This window comes from Poecilia mexicana, unplaced genomic scaffold (genome assembly GCF_051168715.1).
Source record: "Poecilia mexicana isolate PSO_F unplaced genomic scaffold, ASM5116871v1 scaffold_22, whole genome shotgun sequence".
Taxonomy (NCBI): domain Eukaryota; kingdom Metazoa; phylum Chordata; class Actinopteri; order Cyprinodontiformes; family Poeciliidae; genus Poecilia; species Poecilia mexicana.
This window is the reverse complement of record NW_028263391.1, coordinates 18,721,930-18,743,592: the sequence shown is the minus strand read 5'-3', so window position 1 is coordinate 18,743,592 and position 21,663 is coordinate 18,721,930. Positions and strand designations below refer to the sequence as shown.

Here is a 21,663-nt window from a genome sequence, read left to right as displayed (position 1 = left end):
AGAGGGAGTACACAGAATCCACTTTGAGTAACAGTGAATCGAGAACACAGTTTTGAGGATCACCATTTATAAATCCCAAAAGGCACGGTCTTGCAAATATGATCAAAGCCCTTTTAGATCAGTGCAAAGCAACTCACAAATTTTCAATCTATCCATTGGTTTGTTATGATCAACTGTTAAAGCAGCACTGAGACTTAACATTACCCACAAATAAGTTTTGAATGTTGTTATATCATTGAAGATCTTTTCCAATACGATAAGCTACATTTTCAAGGACCTCTGTCAAAAACACAATGCCAACAGGCCTGCATTAATTAATGTATCTCAATTAAGCTTTAATTAAAATAAAAAAAAGGTCAGTGCAGTTTTGAAGTACGGCATGTTTTGCTCTAGCAAATAGGGAATATATTTTTATATCTGCAATATTTTAGAAGCAACATTACAAAAAAACAGAGAAAAAGAAACTTGTGGCCACCATGTCAAGACAAAGGAATATTTGAACAGGATCAACACATTTCGTTTCATCCGAATGTGTGAAAGACATCAGCAAGCACACGAGGCATTTCTTTACATCAAAAGGCTTTATTCCTGCTGTTCTTCCCACAAGGAAACAAATTACTATCAGACAAAACTCGTAACAAGTGATATGTAATACAATGAGGTAAGAGAGAATATTCCAGAACACTAAAATGAGTGACAAAACAGTAGTGCATAAAAAAAAAATCTAAAAAACTAGAGTTCTGAATGATGTTATTTCCTTGTTGTACAGCAAAACAGCCAAAGATAAATTAATTTTATTGCTGAGAACATTAAACAAAGTCACAAAGTAACGCAGGAACTGGTTTTCCTCTTAATCTGCTTCACACAATAGTCTGGACTTCCCCTTTCCGGTTCAGGGTGCGAGATATGCGACACTTCCAGTTCGACAATTAGCCTAGAAACAGGCTGGATGAGTCTGAGGAGTAACTGCAGCTTGTGTTTTTTCTATTACACGTGTAGAGCAGCAGGAAGCGGGGGGGAAATAAGCTGCATTCGGGAGTCGCGTGGCTCTTTGGCTGACGTGGACAAAATTCATTCAGTAAAATATTGCTTTCATGATCCCACACTGTATTTTCTACAATTTCCCTAATAAAAGAACTACAAAAATAAAATCAGTGATGTCATTTGCCACTGGAAACATTAAAAATACTTAACTTCCTCAAGTAGGTAACGTTATTTCACAATGTCACAGCTTCCACTTTTGTAACATGAGACTCACTTCAGTTCCCTAAATTTAGGGGTTATTTTGTGCAGAAAAATAACAGATTTGAACATTCAGCATTTCTAACACGATATGCAACAAACACTTGAATACATGTGGTATTTTCGTTTCAAGGCATGAATTCAAAGCAGAGGTGATGTAAAGACATTTGGATGGATGAAGTGATATGTGCTTATATTTAAAAGAGGTCAAGCAACAAACACAAAGGTGGACAGGATGTAGAGGACAACTTTACAGGAACGGAGGTAGAGTCGGCTTACAACAACGCTGGCTTGGCAGTGAACTCGATCGCTGCACCGTTCTGACAAAGTAAAGGATTAGAAAAAAAGGAAGGATTAATATTAAGTACTAGAAGGGATGACAAGTGATTCAGGATTTCCACAAGCACGGTGACACACGTGTAAGATTAGTGTGAGCAGGATTTTACGAGAGTTTGCCAACAAGCGCTCAAACATGATTAGAAATTGCGTTGTGGAGCTAAGCTTAATTTGAATGCATTGTTTTGGTTAAAAGAAACACGCGTTTATTTATTCTGATCAAATTTGAGAAAACGCTACAAGTTTTCACTTTTAAGACACCAATTCCTGATTAAAAGCTTCCTTGCTTGGTTATTGGTCTGCAACCTGCAGAGACTCAAGTGGCTCTTCGGTCCTTCATCAAAAGTTCTTAATATCTTTGTTTAAAAATGACTAATAATTTACACAAATCTGGCCTTTATGGGGAAGTGGCCGGGGGGAAAAAAAACACATCACGGTATTGGGATAAATTTCTTCAGAAGGGACAGGAAAGCAGGTCAGCTCAGAATCTGGTAGGACTCGAAAATTGATCTTTACAGACTCAATTAAGTGATTTTAGTTTCTAAATGGCCAAAGTGGTTGAAACATGCACCAAAACACTGAAAAAGCGGTTTTCTAACGACTCAGATTTACTAAATGCAAATGCATGCCACACTTTTCAGATTTTAGTTAAAGAAAAAAAAATCTCTTTCTTTGCACATTACAACCATGTGCTGCTTTGTGTTGATGCTACATGCTAATTCACAACAAAACCGTAACAGTTTAAAATTGAAAAAGTTCTAGGGGTTTCTGGAACAATAACGCTTTCCTTCCTTCTCTTGAAATTTGAGTCAGATCATTTGACCTGGTGTCACTATGGCGATCTGGACGAGCGTCTTAATGACAGTAAAGGAAAGCATCCTGAATGAAGGGGAACTCAGGCAGCCATGATTGCTGTGGGAAAGGAGCAACAAACTGGGAAGTTCACCACATGTCATTTACCTCCTCCTCCTCATCATCATCATTATTATATTCATCATATTCATTTAGTTCATCAAATACGGGCTGAAATTAACAAGACAAGGAATTAATAGGCAGAATTAAGAATTGGTTTGATTTAATTTAGGCTCATGTCGAGATCTGGACGACTCTAAAGAAGGACGGGAAAACTGTTTACCATGGTTTTGCTGTTCATGTATGAGTTTAAAACCTCCACCACGTCCTTATTGCCTGCAGCTTGAGCCTGAGACAGAAGAAGAGGGATTTATTAGGCTTTCTGAACTGACGAGCGTTATCACAGCAGACCAAGTATCTCTCAAACCCACCACTTCAATGGCCGTCTTCCCGTCGTAGCCTGGTCTGGTGAGATCCGCCCCGGCGATTCTCCAGATATCAAGGCCCTCTTTATCGCCACTGGCCGCGAGGCTGACACACACACAAACACAATGCAACACTTTTATTAAAGCAAAATCCAAAATGAAAAAAAAAAAAAAAAAACTGAGGGTGAAGAAAGAGAGTTCCCTGAAACTGAGCCAACACATCAGAGGAACAAATCAGCAGATTAGCAGCTGCTTTTGTTTCGTCTTATCCGATAGAACACGAAATGTGCGCTCGTACAACACTGAATAGGTCCCGACAAAACCAGTTGAGTGTCACGTGTAGATAAATAACAGCCCGGTCTGCGTCGTGTGCGTCTTGGAGATGCAGATCGGGTCCACAACTATGCAACCAAGTCGCATTCTTGGTGCATGTGAAACACTTGGGCAACTGGTTGGACCTGTGTCAGCAATGCAGGACGGGTCAGCGTGGACGGTTCAGAAAACCCGAGCGGTTTGGGTAAAGTCCCGAAACGTCTTTCTAGTCGGTCTGACCTGCACAGCTCACTTCCTGCTTCCTCCAGCTGCTCTCTGGAGAAGTGGGCTCCGGTCTTCCTCAACAGCCTCACCACGTCCTTGTGCCTAAATGAGACGAAAACACAGAACCTCAGTCAATTCACACTTTACCTATAATTCACAGTTTCATGTGATGCTGCACAATAAAGAGATTTTATAAAGCTATTATATAATTTTAATATTAGCTCATTAAAAAAGGGTATCACTTCACTGGAATATAAGTTATAAGGTCCTATAAATAGATTTTTCAGAAATTAACCAACTTGTGATATGAATTTACCAACAGCGTTTAAAACAACAGTGTGTGGAAGAAAATTGAAGGCAAAATCTATGCTTTGTTGCTTTAGTGGCAACAGAGACAACGTTGCATCTTCATGCTTTGTTAAAGCAGAAGTTAAAGTTTTTGAAAACTTTAACTTCTGCTCAGCTCATTTGTCATTTCATTCAATGTGAGACGTTATAAACATATATAGGAGAGAGTATATTAACCATTCTAGATAAAAGAAAAAGAATTGGACACAGAGTAAAAAAAAACCCAAAAAACTAAATTGAGATTTATTTCACATATTTCCAAGAATAAAGATGTGTATATTTAATGATTTAGCGCAGAAATGTATTGAATCTAGTATATTCTCCAACATCTCAGAGGTGCAGATTCAATGCAGCATGTTGCAGTTTCTTCCTCAGGCGTTTATTCCGGATCGTGTTTGAGATTTTTATGGCTAGTCTGCACAAGGTACGCGTCACTCTGACTCAGTAAAAGAATGTCCAACTTACACTTTGGAAAATATCCAGATGAGCATCCCCTACATTTTTCTACGTCAGTGTTAGTGGACTTCTGTCACTTTTTGTTGCAAATGTCTGACCTCATAATCTCAGAAAACATCTTGAGTTTCTGACTTCACAATGTCAGAGAATACAGAGAACATGTTACACTTATTTCTTAGAATCACATTTTATTTAGGCAACATTTAGGTAAAATACAAAATATGAAATCATTAAGAGTTCAAATAAAGCCTCAAAAACGATAACGCCCTTTGTGTGGTCAGTTCAAAATTCAAAGAATTCAATTTTTTTCACAATTATTTTTATTTGTTCACAAGAACTTATAAATTAACCGCCCACTCAGAGGGAATCAAACACTTTTGTGCTCGTGTAACGTTCAATCATTTCACAGTTAAGCAATATTTAGACTTGGACTTCCTTCAAGCAAACATTGCTCTGCGGCATTTAAGAGTTCACACTGATGTTATTGTGCCGCTCTAAGAGTTAGTGTGGTTGTAGTCGTTGTCTGACATGTTAAGACAGGTTCCTTATCCCCCACATTGAGCCACCCACACAAGAGTCTCCTGCAGGGACAGTCACTGTGACAAGACACAGCAAGTTAGGCTGTGTCTTGTCCACAACTGTTTACCTTTGTGCATCAATGTCCATAAAAAACATTGTTAAGGACAACAGTGCAAAATAACTAAAAAGCAATTTGTTAATTCTATAGATCGTGTGACATAAGAACCACAGTAACTCCTGGAAGGATAAAGGAGTCTAAAAGAAGAAACGAACTAGTATCTTTCATCTGTGAAACTGGGAGCAAGCTGGTAAGACTGGTTATTAAGGCACTCCCCACATTTGTTCTTCAAGCCTTCAGTCTGTACAACTCTTAGCTTTCCCTTATATGGACGTCAGGCTGCAGTGCGGTGTGAAAGTTCAGTGGCAAACACATCAGCGATACAGACAGCACCTCCAAACCTCAGTTCTGTCGGGCTGTTTGCAGTCGTTTCACTGAAACCATTAAGGTAGGAATCCGCTGACAGAAGCCGTGCAACATTCTGTAGGACGTGTTCAGTAACGACAGGTCCCTGTGGGCCGATGCATCACTCCAGCATCACAAAGGAAACAAGTCCACGCTTGCAGTGCCAACCGTTAAAGTAAGACAAGAGCAACATGGTAGTGCTGTGACACACACGGTCTCCCTCCTCAGGCTTAATCATCGCTCCAACATGGAAACGTGAAGCGTGGTTTTCACCGGCAGACGTACAGAAAGATTTCGGAGGGAAAAGAAAGCACTTGTAAAAAATAAACACTCTCTAAACTGTCAGATGACAATTAGCCTAATTAGTTTGTAATTATTGTTGGCCTCTAAACTCCATTATGAGTCTCTCCTCTGATTTTTTTCTCCCCTCCCCACTAATACAGACGCTTTTCCCTTCTCCTCATTTAGGCAGAACCAAATTCCCTGCCTCCCAGCAGCTCGTTTAATGAAATCTCCGCTATAGCAGCTATTAACAACATGTTTTCAGGAAAACACTTTGAGGTCTGTGAGGAATGACAATTGTTGCTAATGGCCAAGAGGGGGGAGGGGGGGTTTATACATCTGCAATTTCATAACTTTAATGAGCAGATTAAAAACAAACACATCAGCGCTCGATGCGATGCGGCTTTACCTGAAGCGCACGGCGTTGCATAGGGGTGTGTCTCCATAGCGATCTTTCGCATGGACAGAGGCTCCCTGGTTGAGCAGGTATTGCACAAGTCTGAGGTGACCCTCACAAGCAGCGACGTGCAGCGGCGTGCGTCCGTCAAAGTCGCCCAGGCGTAAGTCGCTTCCCTGAAACACAGGAAAATCAGCCCTGCAGGTTGGCTGTCCAACGCAGTAAAAACAGGTGCGGGGTGTGTTGATGTCTCTGTCATAAACGTCCAAATCAAATAAATACCCAACAGTCACACAGGCTGGAGTTTATTATGAGCAAAATGGCAAATGTTCTAAATAAATTATCAGGTTTTCTTGCAGAGCTTTAAGCAACATAACAGAAAACATCAGTTTAGCAGTCCTTAGCTGTATTTTCAGAAATGTAATATGTTGAAACTTCAAATAGTGGCTTTAAAAATGCTATTAAGCAGCACATTTATTACTGATTTGAAATCTGTTTTCTTTTGACGGATTTCGGCAGACCATGATGCACTCAGAGTCTATTTGAGTTGCAAGAGTTTTGACTTTCCTTAGCAAACCTGTAAAACTCAGCTGAAAAACAAGCTGAACATTTTCACTGGGGAAACTTACAAAAAAAGCAAGCATGGTGTGGATGCATAAGTGTGCGCACTCTCTTTGCTTTCAGAATTACCCACCACATTTAAACTCATGTTAAATAAGAGTCAGCAAACACCTGCCATCCCGTATAGTTCCTGATATTTTTGTAGTTGTCCTATACCTCATGTGATGTCACAAGAGGCATAAAAGCTTGTGTTTTTCAGGGTTTTTTATGTGGTTAAGTAATTTCTAACAAAAAGGTATAAACTGTTCTACAGATTACAAACTACATCAACTACTGGCTGAATTAACAGAAAAGTGTTGCTGGTACCAAAGTTACAAAAACACCTCCGTCTACGTTTCCAAATCCTATTTGGCTTTGTGTGAACTTGGACGTCCATTTTTTTTTTAAAAGCGTAACCTTGACTTTTTTTTTTTTGGCAAATTATCAGTGTGAGTTTTAACTGTGGACACTGACCCTGCTACCCAAACATGAGAAGATAAGAAAGGTCAGAACCTGCCTCTGCTGACGTACAAGGTTATAGCTAAAATGAGTGAGAGTGTATCAAACAGTTTTTGTCTATATGACACAATGAGAGGGAATGGCTGCTTACCATTTCCTTAAGAGCTACTAAAGCTTCTGTGTCCCCAATCTTGGCAGCAGCACATGCCAGTGAAGGAGTCAGGGCATCACGGATGGCCTCCAGTTCCTTTTGGATGTCAGGAAATGTAAGAGATCAAAAATTATGTCTTTCGGGGAACTTGACAAAAATCCTCTTTCTACTGTGCCAATGTTTTTTTTTTTTTTTTTTTTTTTTACAACTTTTATCAATAAAAAAGTTACTTTACATCTCTAGTATCATGAAGTTGCCCCTTAAAAAAATCACAAGTTGTTTTTTTTGTTTGTTTATGGGGCATGTGGGGCAAGAACGTGCACCCAAAATCGTCCAACTTATTGTCCCAAAAGACTGCATTGGATTGTTTAATAATTTCTATCCTCACCTTTATTTGTTTTGCATCAAATACTACAAAATACCGTGAAAAACGTTCATCATTACTACAAACCAAAATGTATTTTATTGGGATTTTTTAAAACAGACCGGCACGAATTAGTCCATAACAGCAAAGTGGAAGGGAAATGGTACATAGTTTTCATTTGTTATGCTTAAGGTTGTTGTCCAATTGAAAGGAGGAACCTTTAACGTTTTGTCTATCACTTCACAACTATGCATTACTTTGTGTTCAGTTACCATATTGCATCCCAATCAAATACGTTGTGGTTTTAACAGGATGAAACATGAAAAAAAGTTCAAGAGGTATTAAAACTCTCCAGAAATATATCAAGAGCAGCACATACTTTTATACAGTTTGACAACAATTCTATCTAACATCTACAATGTTTTAATGTGACATTAAGCCTTGTATGAAAACTGGAAGGACACAAGCCCCGCTGAGCTTTCCTGAGAATTTAAATGAAATAACGAATACAAAGACAAGTGTCAGAACTTAGGACTCGATTGTCCTGTTATCAACTGGTTTGCTGAAAATCCTGTTTAGCTGTTGCGGGGGTTGAAACACGTGCGTGGGCGTCTGTCTGCCTACCTCCTTGCAGCTAACGCTCAGAGACTTGGCAATGACTTGGATGAACCTGCTGTCGCTCAAACACAGTTTGGCTCCTTCTAGGTCGGCGCTCATCTCACCTCGCAGGTTTTGAGCCATCATCTGGACGAGAGGACAAAACAGTTTTTTACTTTTATGACTTTCCTTCTTTGAAAAGTTCACATCAACACCAAAAAAAAAAAAAGAAGTCTTTTGAGCAGATAACCTTTTTCTGAGCATCCAGAGTGAGCTCTTTCTTAGCCAGAACGTAGGACAGTTTTGACAAGGCGGCCTCAGGGGTCATGTCACCCCCAGCTAACAGACCGGCCTCCATCAACACCTGAAAAGTCAGACAAACCACTCACTTGCAAAACAGATTGTATAATAACCACTTGCAAAATTGCAAAAAAAAAAAACAAAAAAAAAAAACTACTTGGATGAAAAGTTAACTCGTGTTTATGTATGTAATCTCTTAAACGGACATGGAATGACATGCATGAAATAAAATTTTAATTCCTTAAATGTTTGAGTAGTTCATCAATTATATGTGTCTGTTTAACGAGACATAAATATTTGTTTTTAATGAAAGACTGTAGCACAGGAAATATGAAATATTTTTTAATACATAATAAATTCAAAGTAATATATCTGGCAGCTGCATATATGAAGTTGGACTTGCACAGCAGGAGATGATTGTTAGAAATTTTAAAAACCCTGATGTGAATACCGCGCTTACAGAAAAATAAAAATAAAAGCATGAGCAAGTCACAGCAATATTAAACAATTATATTGCAAGTGCATATGGTTTTAATTATCATAAAACAAACTACCGTACCCTTCCAGTGGCGTAGGAGGCTGAGACCGTCCCCCTCAAACACTGGGTGCAGTTGACTATGATGACACCGCTGTTGGTGGCCTTACTCAGCTCCTCCAGAAGATCGGGGCGGTTATCGGGCGCGTTCCCACTGCCATAGGTCTCCAGGACGACGCCCTGCATGGGCGGCTGCAGGAAAGCCCTGACCTGGAGACAGATGTGAGCCGGCTCGGGTTGAAAACAGCCCGCGTTTACGACCGCATCAACTGCGTAGCATCAAATTGAGAAATTAGTATTCCGTGTTATTTTTCCTGCAGTGCTTTTTACTCTTATGCACGGGACCATTCCCTCTACTAAAAGCCCATCTGGTGCCTTCTCTAAAACCAGTATCTCAATCACCGGTTGGCTGGCAGGCACTCGGAGGCCCTGTAGCACATCATTAACCGTGGCATACGACTCGAACGGCAGATGACTTCAACGGCAGAAAGGAGAGCAATTAATCTGAAGCCATTAGTGAGAATAAAGTCACTTGGCAAATAGCAGCGTGAGGGGAAGGTGACATTTAAAGTTCGGGGTTCAGTCAGTATTTTTGAGTATAATTAGTAGTTTGACAAGAAAGGTCTGACACAGACCTCAAATCACGCGTCCATAAGAGCAGGGATGGTGAACATGCAGGAGTCTGGAGCCTAATCAAAACGGTGCCTCATAAAGGCCTTTAAACATGGTAAGAAAGCCTTGATAGCTGAGCTGGGAAGAGGGAGCAGATTGAGACAGTAAAGGAGAACCGTCCCCGCAGGTTCTGCAGGGGGAAGCTCAGTTAAATGGGACGGCGTCAGCGGCATTCCTCCCTCCTTACAGGGTGATTGGATATGGGCCATAACTTTCTCTCATATTTTTTTTCTGGCCAGAACTCGCACTGCAGTTTACAAGAGCAGATAAAGTAACAGCGGAAAGGTAATTACATAAAAGCAACTGTATTTTATTGCAGTTTGACAAAAACAGGGCTTTACCTTTAGAAATGAATCATTATTCTGCAATACCATGTAAGGGATAAATCATTCACACCAACACTGTTGACCTGAAGGACATAAGTCGGTTGATCCCGGGCTGTGACTACCTCGCTTTAGCAAGTCACAGGCGTAACTGAGGTGTGCTGACTTCTACCGCCTTTGCCAGATCGTTCCTTTTACAAAAACAGATGGAGCCTGTAAAAGCAGTAAAATCTTAACTAAAATAATATGAAGTATTTACTTTATGTCAATGCAGTCGGGTCAAGTTGGATTTGATTTTTTTTTAGGCCCGATTCAAGTTCTAGAGAGGTTGTATTTTACATGTTGTATTTTTACATGCAAGTCCAGGCAAATCACTATGCGAAGATTTTTACAGATCCTGAATAAGTTTCGTCTTGTGAAGCAAATTCAGAAGATTTCACTAAAGCGGACAAAACTGAAAAAAAGAAATAAATAATAAAATAATCTTTAAGAGATTCTTACACAGCAGTGAGAATCACCACCACGATCCCGCCAGTAAGACACAAATCTAATTTTCTTACTGTTGATGACGTGATTCCTGGGAACAACCTGAGCAGACCCACGTTCCTGTTCAGCTCCGTTCTGACTTGAAACTTTGCCGTGGTGTTTGCCCTCCACACCGTGTCCCAGTTAACTAAAACAAAAATGATTAGATAGCTTCAGCCGCAGCAAAAGTTACACATCCTCAGTATGCAGAAGTATTTTATCTATGACTAACTTTTAAAATCCACTTCAGCGGTTGCCAAAGGAGGCAAATTGGGAGAAGTGAACGCATTGAAACTGCCGGCGTCCACCTTAGTGACACGATTTCCTCTGTAGAGCTTGTTGTAGAAATACAAGCAAACCTGGAAAAGAAGAGATCTAGTTCATGACCAAAATCTGGTGTAGATCAAATCAGTTTCTAAAGTTTCTGTCTTGGTTTTTTTTTTCTTTGATGACTTATTTGCATTTTTAGACAATTGTCAAAAAGTAGATCATTGGAGGAAATAAATACCAGAAACACAGAACCTTGCCCTTTCAAATGTTTTCACATGAAAGTCTGATCAATTTGATGTGGCTTCTTTTAACCCGATACCCTGAAATAAAATCTAGTGTATGGCACAACTGTAAACCTGCAATGAGACAGCTGCCAACTTAAACTGACAGGCAGACAAGAAGAGTAATAATCAGGAAAGAAGCTGAAATAGTTGGGGAGCTACAGAGATCCCCAACTCAGGTGGAACAATCTGTCAGCAGGGAATCAATGAGTTGTACACAAATGTGGTCTTTATTGAAAAATGTCAGAAGAAATCCTGATTGCATAAAAAAAATCCTATGGTTCCATGAGACCAAAACGGAACTTTTTCAGTCTACATCCAAAACTAAAAGTGGCAAAAACTAACTTCACAAAACCTTGTGAATGCCATTGGTGAAACATGGTGGTGGCAGGCTGGCAGCATGGCAATGTGGGTGAATACAAATGAGTATCATTTGTAAAATGGGAACAGATATGGTTGATCATGTAGATTTCTACCACATAAAGCTACTCAAAAACTAAAACGTTTTCACCTGATGTAAAATTCAGGTTCACATATGTTGGATAATTTCTAAGCAGATTCGATGGTATATTCTTTACACTGTTTTAAAGTGTTTAGATTAAATGAGTAAAAAGCTGCTCAGTTTGAAACGCTCGGCTATGACAAGGCATCACTCCTGCTAAGCTTCTGCAGAGCGTACGATGAACAGAGTCAGGTGCTTTTCCTGTTCTGTTAACTGTTGCGAAACACTCCCGGTCATTAGAAAGCATTCCTTTCACACCCGTCTCTGAGGTACATGATGTATTCTCTCTGCAAAATCACACTACACATCAAATTAATTTAGACGTTAATTCAGCAACGGAAAATACTAAAACATTGAGTCACTGCAACTCCTCATACCTGGTTCAGAAATAAAGCCAAGTTATCAAATAATTTAAAACTATAGGGGCTTTTCGAACCTCGGGAATGACAAACTGGCCGGCGATCAGCAGCGCTCCCAGCAGGTTGTCTCTGCCATCGTTCCTCAACTCATAGATCGGCACCTAAATACAGAAAGTAAAAGCGTCAAATTTAGCAGCCACGTTTCAGAAACTGGTTGGTTAAACTCTAGGAGACAAGTTTTACCTGAGAGCCGGTGAGAACGATCGGTTTTCCCAAATGCTCACACATGAAGGACAAAGCAGAGGCTGTGTAGGCCATAGTGTCTGTGCCGTGAAGAATCACAAACCCATCAAAGTTTTCATAGTTTTTCTGGGGGCCAAAAAGATTAAGACAGAGCACACAATGACAGCTGAACTTAAAATTCAATGTTTACTTTTGTATAATTTTAACTTTCATGACCTAGAAAAAAAGAACTGCCTTAAAATAAAGATAATATGTTTTAATTATTATCAAAATGTTAATTTATTTCAGTGTATTGGTTCGAAAAAATTAAATTGATTTGTTACATAAATTCACTACTCTCAGTAAACTTACTGACTCCCTCCACAAGGAAGGTAAGTCACAAAAGGTTGTTGCTAAAGGAGCTGACTATTAACACAGTGTTAACAAAATCCAATCATATTAATGAAAAGTTTAAAGAAAGAAAAAATGTGGTTAAGAACCCACAGGGATAACCACATAGTTAAGAATGTTGTCAACCAATGTGGCAAGTTGCTACAGCAAATAAGGGAAAATGAGCCCCAGTCACGTATTGAGTTCATATACTATGCAGAAAAATGACAGATCTTCTGTTAAAAATGTATTTTTATTGATCTTATGTAATATTCTAATTTGCTGAGAAAGTGAATTTAGGGTTTTCATTAGCTGTAGTGCAGGTTAATCAATAAATTAACAGAAAAAAACACTTAAAATATTCAGCTTCAAGTGTACCTTATATAACAACTTTTTGCTGATAATCTAATTTGTCAAGATAAACCTCTAAATGTACCTCAATGTCTTTCCCGATGCGCCCCCAGTCATCTGTGGTCATGTTGGAGGAGTCGAGCAGAGGACTGTACTCCAGGATCGTGTAGATTATCCTCTTATTTAATTTACTCGGCCTTAGAAGGAAAACAGTTTACAAATGTAATATTCAGGAAGTCAACAAGCTCCGATGTTAGTGGAGTTAGTGCAGACACATTCACCACACGAAACATGAACATAGCGTTAAGGCAAATATTTAAATATGACATTATAAATTAATGTTCATGCTGATCTTTTTTGTATTTAAGTTCTGATTCACAAAAGAAAGTCAGTTTAAAGAAGTAGAAATGGCTACTAATAAACAAAAGAGTTGGTGCAGAGACGGTGTGTTTTTTAGCTGGGCCTTTCCATCTCCGCAGAAAGCTGCCAAAACCTGTTTCGAACACAGACAAGGAATCCTGCAGGTGGAAAATCAAGGTGTGTTGTCATGCGGGTATGGAGAACGCAAGGCTCGAACGCCCAGGCCTAGGTTTTGTTTAGACTGCTGATTTAACGTCAGCAAGTTTAAAGGGACACAAATAATGTTACATTCTTAGTATTTCATATATGATTAAAGGGGAAAAATATGTTTTCTCACTCATGAGGCTGGAGAGTCTCACGCCACCTTTCAACCTAACGAGCCCCACCTGCAACACTCACATGTAAAGCAGCGTGACGGCCTCATCAGTGACTGAAAGATTTCCCCGCTAATCTCTCTCGTTTTTCTTTTTTAAAGAACCAGGGTGTGACTCCCTCTCTCCCACCCCCACATTATCATGGGCAGCCTTATCCCATGGAGATGGGAGCTGAAAAGAACAGCAGGGGGAAGAGCAGGCGGGCCCCAGCCCATCCAACCAGGGGTCTTCACTAACACTCTTCCAATTAGCCTCTCATCCACGCACAACCCTGTGGCATATGTTGTTGATAGTCTGAGAGCTGAAGTAGCAGAAGAAAACACTATTCAAATCCCTAATTATTCATCTTTCTGGCCTGAGGAGCATCAAAGCTACACATTAGCATGCCAGTGCTAGGAGGCCTGATAGTTAAAGAATAATAAATGTGTGGATTGTGTGTGTGTATTTTTATGAATGGGGTTGGGGGCTGAACATGGATATTTCTGACACCCAACACATTGGCTAGGCTATGACATGACTAATTCTTTAATCAATCTATGGTAATATTTACATTTTGTAAGACATCAAAATAATCATCATGAAATTTACCAAAAATTAAATATTTAACTCTGTGTAAATAAAATTACTTTCTGGGTCTAATTATTGAAGAAAGTTAGTTTTTTTTTTTTTTTTATTAAATTCCAACTCAATGAGATGAACCTTCATAAACTTCCACTGACAGGACGTAAAAACTGTAAAAAGTTGTTAACCAGCTTGGAGCTCAGTCCATTCTCATTAATGTGCTGCATGTGGGCAGGACAATAAGACAAACTATATCAAACATGCTGATCAGCAGATTGTTGTTTGGCTTTTACAAACTGATGCTCCAAGGAACATTAGATTATCTCGGCCCGGGTAATTATCGTTCACACATTAAAGCAGCTGAATTACGGGAAACCAAGCACACATTAGCTCAATGGAGGGCATTAAAAAATACTCAAGCCAACATTTGTTTGACACCATTCTCTGGTCAGCACACCATAACATTTGGTCTTAAGGACGGCAGAGAAATAAAAATACTGTCAAGCATGTGTCATGCTTTCAGTTTTACGGCACCGAGGGAACTGGAGATCGGACTGGGGCGTTGGCTTTCTGTTGAGGTGACAAATGCAGGTTAGAGTCATTAAAAGGAATCTGAGCGTTAGAGGAACAGTTTACTACGGATTTTTTTCTTTCTAAGTTTGGGTCAAAACTGGATGAAATAAGGGGGTTAAGAGAGCAAATTATATAAAACTGCTACATTTTAGGAATAAACAAAGTGTTAGTTAAAAATCTGACAATATTAGATGATCCTTAAACTGTGCCAAACAAAGCAAATTAATGGAATCAAAATTTCACAAAAAAATTAAGCATACAGTAGATGATAATTGTTCTAGTGAAAAACAATAGCACCAACCTTACTAGATGCTCACTGGGGTTTTCCCTAGCCCAGATTAAAACAATTTTGAAAATGTGGCCATTATTCAGTCTTTTTTCAAATTCAAACACTTTTATACAACTAACAATAATCTATCAAATCTATCAAAGTCATAATCTATCAAATCTACAACAGTTATACAACTGTTATAGATTGTATGTATAACTGTTATATACAGTTATATATATGTAACCATACAGTTATATGGTTTCTATTGTAAATTCAGGTATAGAACACAGAGTGGCATTCAAAGGTTTATCTATAAGAGTGTGAGTTATGGCTACATGTTGACTCTTGGTGAACTTACGGCAGGACCAGCGTGTTTTCCAGTTTGTAGTACTCATACAAGTAGGTTTGACGGGCATAAAGTTCATCGTATAGGATGGGCAGCTTGCGGAGACTCTCCACAAGGGCATTGGCTTTAGGGGCATAACCTGTAAAAGAAAAAAAAAAAAATAAATGTTGTAACTTATTATTTGTATTGCGTTTTTAAAGAGGGATTTGCCATGTCTCAATAACACAATAACAGTCTTATACTGAACCCTAGAGGTAAACGTAAGAAATTACATGAACACATTTTTTTTTTTATCCTAACATGACTTTTTTTTTAGCTATTTACGTCACCCAGTATGAAGACGATTGACCGCGTTTCCATAACATAAAGGAATTTTTCTGTCATAATACGCTGAATTAAATTAAAAAGATTAAATTTTAACATTATTTTGTGTTGGCTGTATAAAATGCTGACCAAAAAAGCAAAAAATTGTGTGATTTGTTATTAAACTTAAGGAGCTTGCCAAGTGTTTATATTTTAAAACAAGGTCATACAAAGTGCATATTGCATCACACACAAGTCTGTTTGGACCGTTTCTTTCCTCACTCTGGGGTTGCAACATCTCATATCCATTTAACGCTGCAATAGATGATCTCAGCCCTTCACCTTTTCCTCATAAAACACTTCTTCAAGAAAGAAAGAATCTTGATGACTGTTAAAGTGATTACTTTCTCGACATTACTCTGGAAAATAAAATAAAACTTCCTGATTATTCATTATGAAGAATAAGTAAATAACATTTATTTATGAAACATGACAGGGATGTTTCCTCGTAAAGCACACACACACAAATACTTCCCCAAATTCTCTGTCCAACCTTGTGTGTGTGTGCGTGTGTGTGTGTGAACCAAACAGGTTAATTTGGTGAGAGTTCATAAACACCTAAAATAAAGATATAACACGGCATAACCATCAGATCATTAATGTCATAATGTGATGCCTTATAATAAAATATTCCGCCACATTAGTCAAATGCATTTTTAGATATCTAATGCAATTACGGATAGGCAGACGAAACCGATTTTATGTCCAAACAGCCTGCCATAATTGAAAGCGATTTTATGTTACAATCACCTGCCATATAGGCTCCATCTTAAAAGTCCTGTGCAGAGCCACTTTACTTTTAATTACAGTGATCTCTTTGAATCACACAGACATATTGAAGGAGCCTGTTTCTAAATTTTTAGGATTAATAATTTTAGGGTGTTTTTTAGTTTTTCAAACTTCAGGATTATCATGGTCTTCACCTATTGCAGGATTATTCGGTCAATGCAGGAAAAAGACCATTTCTGGTCAAGATGGCATGCATTGTTCTGTCTATCAGATAAACTGGTTTTAAAGCTTGGGCTCTAAAGAAAGGTATTTCATCCCAAGTGATTTTCTTTATTCGGTTTTTGTTTTTGGTGAAGTTGAGCCAATATGGGACAAGTTTGGACATTCATTATTTTCTGAGCTAAAGTAAAAAATTTGTGACGCTTATATTCAAAAGGCTTAAAAGTTTTAATATCCCAAAAGTCTGTAAACAATTAACTGAGGTGACTGTTGAGAACGGCATTTCCTGTATACCAACGGTTCCCCAATCTGGTCCTCAAGTACCCCAGCCCTGAATGTTTTAAGTGTCTCAATGCTTTCAAACACCTAAAATAAATAAATTGGTGAATAAAATTCTTCTGCAGCATTTGATGGCTGCAGAGGAGATCATGCAATCATTTGAATCAGGAATGCTGGAACAGAGACACATGTAAATAAAAATGCACCATATCTAATTTAGTTTCACCTAATCATCATTTGCTTTATTTACTTCATGACTAGTCATAATTTAATTATGTGAAATAAAAGTTTTAGTCTAATTTCTGTAATTGCAGATATCTTGAATTAAAGCTTCCATGCAAATTAATGGTATATATCTGACACAATTTATGCTAGTCACAATGTAATTAGAGATATCATAAATAGGTATTATGTGTAGTCCAAATATAATTAGAAATATCTTTATTTTAATAACACAACATAAACCAGATATCTAGAAGGTACGGTAAGTGTGATGAAGCTGATTTTATGTTACGTCGACCTGCCATATCGCCATGTTGAAATTTTAACTTCTTAACTAGAACACACAAAGTACATTTTTCCCCAAAGTAATCACACCTAATTCAAATGAATGAGGCAGCTACAGAAAACCTATTAAAAAAAAACAACTGTTATTTCCTGCTCCCTAAAAAACTGATGGAGAACCAAATTCCAACAGGTCCCCATCCATATCGCAGTAGGTTTTCTCAGTGATCAACCAACGTACTGAGGCCAGCAAATTGCTATGGCTTATTGCCTCTTTCGTATGTGTTCAAACTATGTGTTTACTTCTTTTTGAATCAAAGTGCTGTTTCTGTCATATCACAGCAAAGTCAAATGGATACCAATGGAAAGTGGGCCCATCAAAGTGGTGCAATGACTGTTTCCGTAACATCTTTAAGGATCCGTGGGCCGACGCCATCATCTTGAAAGGAGGCTTGGATTCTCTGCCAAAGGTGGCACTAAACTTCTGTTTCCGCCCTTTGAGGGCTTCCTCAATATTTTTGTCTTTTAGCTTCATAAAATGAAATTGATTGCAACGTATAAATTACCAGGATTGATTTAGATTCCTTGTAATTGAATTTTAAGTACTTTGAAAAGACATTTGTTAATTTGAGTTATGGAAGTAAACAGCATTTAATCAAGTTTGGCATTACTAACAATGTTGTTGAAGTCAGTATTTTATTTATTTTGGCAATAACATTTAACTTGTAAAACTGAATTAAAAGAGGAAGTGTATCTATTAGAGGTGTGCCGATCGATCGGTCACCGATCACAATCGGGCCGATTTTCGTGAAAAAGTGCATGATCGGTGATCGGCGATCATTGGCTCTTGTTGCCGATACCGATCATCTCATTTCCCAACCTGCCTGTGCAGCTGGTCTCCTCTTTCATTCACACTGCGCAAACGCGCAGCAACAAATCCTAAGCGATGTGGAACTATAACGCACTGAGTGAATGGGGAAGTTTGCGTGTTGCGGCGAAAAATAGAAGCACGTCAAAATGCATCAACACAACGAAGCTAATACGACATAAAAACAATGAGATACTGGACGGAGATTGGCTACATCGAGGCTCACTGCAGTAAAAAAGACATACGGAGGATCAGATAGCAGGTAAAGCAGCGCACAGCTACAAACACTCACCCGGATTAGCATGACGGTAAAGAAAGCTAAACAAATAACCCGCAAAATTATTTAAGCCTTCGAGCTGCGATGTAGGACGCTGGTTCTGCTCTCCTGTTGAACCGCTGCTACGCTACAGGCTCACACCGAACCTCTGCTTAAAGCTGCAGCATCTAACTAAAAAAATACATTTTACACACATATTAAAACTTTCGCTGTCCTAACATGAGACAGATAATCTCTGAAAAAATAATCGATCTCCTCCCTGATCTGCATAATTACTCCGCTCAGTCAGAAACAGCCAATCAGAGCTAGCAGTAATCAGCTAGCCGCCATGCTATCAGGAAGCTTTCATTCAGTAACTCTGGATTGTTTATTGTAATGGAACCTGTTTTTGCCTTTGAATGTCAGGTTTTATACTTGAACTTCTTGGCAATGTTGAGAGGTTTTATTTTGGCTCTTTGTATTATTTAGCCTCTTCAGAGCCTTCATATGTTATCAGTCTGTTAAAGGTAGTATTATCAATAGCAGTACAATTTGCACAATGCCTGTTTTGTTTTGTTCTTGGAAAAAGTTATTAAAAACCAATTTTTGTCTAAATTAAGGTGAAGTCATGGTTCCTTTTTCCACATAATGTAACCAGTAGTGTTTATGATAATAATAATTATGTGATCGGTATCGGTGATCGGTATCGGTGTATCGGCCCTCATGGGTGATCGGTATCGGTATCGGGAGGAAAAAACCTGATCGGCACATCCCTAGTATCTATTTATAATGCAATTATATTTTACAGTAGTTATTTTATTGAAAAATTGTCCTTACATGTTCAAAATAAATAATTTAGAGCAAATAGTATTCTGAAACTGCAACATTTGCGTAAAGAACAGAATGGCGATAAGTTAGAGAAGCGTGATGAGAACGCAACTATCACACTTTTTGTATGGAACAGTTTTGAAAATGGTCACTGTAGAGTTTTTAAACAATCCAATTTTAAAGTATTTGTTTTAATACAAACTGACAGAACAAACTTAAATAAACCTTATTTATGAGATTAAGTCATAGAAATTGTCATAGATTAATTATGTGGGACAAAGAAAGATGTAAATTTCACTTCTAACTATATAAGATGTGTAAAACCCATTTGAAGTACTGTTTGAGATCATTTCAAACAGTACTTCAAATGTACGTTAAAAATGTAAGTTATGCAAATAATTATTTGCATTATTTTCAAGTCAAACATGAAACCATGCAAATCAAGTCTACATTACTAGCTGCAGTCTCTCCATCTTGTTCAAATGCTTAAATTATGCTGGCCTTCTGTGAACTTCTTATATTTTGTTTTGAAGCCTACTTTTATAATTTAGTGATTTTCTGTTCCTCTGTCAGATTTTGTAGTTAGAGCCTAACCTAAATTATCCAGCTTTCTTCAGTTAATATTTACGCTCACAGTGACGGAGTCTATACAGACCAAGACAAAAATAAATAACAGGGAAAATAAACTACTGATGCCTGATCTTACAGGGACCTTTGAATGTTATTCTGCATCTCTACATGTTGCACAACACCACATGTCAGCATGAGGTTACTGATTTATGAAGGGTGATGTTGTTCCAACTGTATCCTGGGAAAAAAAGATGGTATTCTCTGAGGTCTACAAACTTCAATTCACTGTAAAATCCAGCCCTAATATATAACTGCTCCAAATGAATACAACTTTATTACAAACAAATACGTGTTCTTTTCGTCTGAGGTAGAAAATATATTAAAAATGTCATTTTTTACTTCGATTAATTTTTATTTTAAGTGTTCCTTCTCGTGTGTCTATTTTAGGTTCCACGTGTCAGTTGTTATGGAGCACAGAGTAATCCTTGCATCATGTTACCAGCAACATGTGACAGAGCCAGTCTATGTATATGTTGAGCTGTTTGCTGCAGATGTGGGCTTCAGACAGACACTGCGAAACTTAAAAGTAAAGTTAAGAGTAACTGGGAGCCCAGTCCATCACCTATACCTGTATCACGTAGCGTCATCCCGATGGTCCCCCCAGTGTTTATCACCAGGACCCGCGACTCGTTCGCGGGTGAAGATGAAGACACCCGATCGAGGTTTTCCACCGAGCTGCAGCTGGACAGCTTTCTCCGTCGTCTTGGGTGAAGCTGAACGTTAGGCGGAGAAACATCGTTTGTTTCTATAAGAGTCGGATGGGACAGAGCCCGGCCGAGCGTGTTAGGTCGACTATATTCCGCCATTATGCCTTAAAGTGGCGCTGCCCCTTTAAATTCGTCCGTTGAAGCTGATGAGTGGTCTTGTCGTAAACGTCAGAGCCCTGCCTCGTGAGCCGCGGATTCCATCGCTGTTAGTGTTAATGCAAACCGATTATTTTTAAGATGTTTAGTTTCGCTACTATAATTCACAGAGCTGTGACGGATTAGGCTGGGAATCCATTCTGACGTCATCAATGTGGGCTTGGCTTATTCACAGATGGCGGTGTCCTGATATAATGGGCGACATCCGCCCAAAGCGGCTTGACGTAGCACCTCTTCTAACCTCTCCTCCGCTGTCGGTCACCGCCTGGTGGCGGTCAACCATCTAGGTGACAAACAAAACGAGTGAATTTGCCTCCTAAACCTAAGACCTAAAAGTTCAAACTTCTCTTGCTAAGCAGAGCAGCCAATCACCGTCAGTAGAATGATTAAAATATAGCTCTTATATTAAAAAAAATATATATAAATAAATTCAAATGTATCTGTTCTCAAGGTTTTTAACTCTAAGAATAATTTCTGTCATATTTCACTGGCTACATGCAGAGGTTTAGATGATTCTTCTCATGGCTATCTGTTCTGTTGTTGCCTATTTGGCTGTTTTAGAAACCAACCTGTAGTGTTGAACATCTGCATCAGACATTATACACCCTTATACTGACATGTTAAACCTCACATATAATTGTTTTGAACGTCACGATGTTGGACAAGAAACAGTAGGGTGAAAAATACCTTGCAGGGCATTCCTTCATATGAATTGGTTTAGTTAACACACTCGAGGAGCACGCTGAATAAATAAAGACTGCCGTTTTCCTTCCAAGTTACTGAAAAATTAAGGAAGACACTTTGATACCATTCTGGTTCAATGTGATACTCTGGATCTCTTTCTTTGACCTCTCTTGTCTCAAATTGCACTAACAATTTGG

At 38.6% G+C, this 21,663-nt stretch overlaps 1 protein-coding gene across 3 annotated transcripts; it reads right to left on the bottom strand.

Annotated features, from left to right (window-relative positions):
• Nucleotides 1-562: 562 nt before the first annotated feature.
• Nucleotides 563-21,010, bottom strand: aspg (asparaginase homolog (S. cerevisiae)). Of its 3 annotated transcripts, XM_014987087.2 has the most exons (18): nucleotides 20,488-21,010; nucleotides 15,256-15,382; nucleotides 14,588-14,623; nucleotides 12,844-12,955; nucleotides 12,039-12,164; nucleotides 11,873-11,956; nucleotides 10,616-10,742; nucleotides 10,419-10,531; nucleotides 8,888-9,073; nucleotides 8,279-8,392; nucleotides 8,056-8,175; nucleotides 7,068-7,163; nucleotides 5,870-6,033; nucleotides 3,408-3,494; nucleotides 2,862-2,961; nucleotides 2,714-2,779; nucleotides 2,539-2,601; nucleotides 563-1,562 (listed from the first exon to the last, which is right to left on the bottom strand). In XM_014987087.2, the coding sequence occupies exons 1-18, from the start codon at nucleotides 20,723-20,725 to the stop codon at nucleotides 1,518-1,520; spliced, it is 2,004 nt and encodes a 667-aa protein (XP_014842573.2). In that variant the 5' UTR covers nucleotides 20,726-21,010; the 3' UTR covers nucleotides 563-1,517. The 3 variants fall into 3 exon arrangements, with proteins under 3 accessions (XP_014842573.2, XP_014842574.2, XP_014842575.2); XM_014987088.2 differs by lacking the exon at nucleotides 14,588-14,623 and having other exon boundaries at nucleotides 20,488-21,008; XM_014987089.2 differs by lacking the exon at nucleotides 2,539-2,601 and having other exon boundaries at nucleotides 20,488-21,006.
• Nucleotides 21,011-21,663: the final 653 nt, after the last annotated feature.

Coding starts and splice junctions, on each gene's coding strand:
- aspg (XM_014987087.2), bottom strand. CDS start 20,725: ATGGCGGAATATAGTCGACCTAACACGCTCGGCCGGGCTCTGTCCCAT. Junction 14,624..15,255: donor GAAAACACGCTGGTCCTGCC/GTAAGTTCACCA, acceptor TCACCTCAACAG/AAAGCCAACGCCCCAGTCCG. Junction 2,962..3,407: donor GCAGGAAGTGAGCTGTGCAG/GTCAGACCGACT, acceptor TGTGTGTGTCAG/CCTCGCGGCCAGTGGCGATA.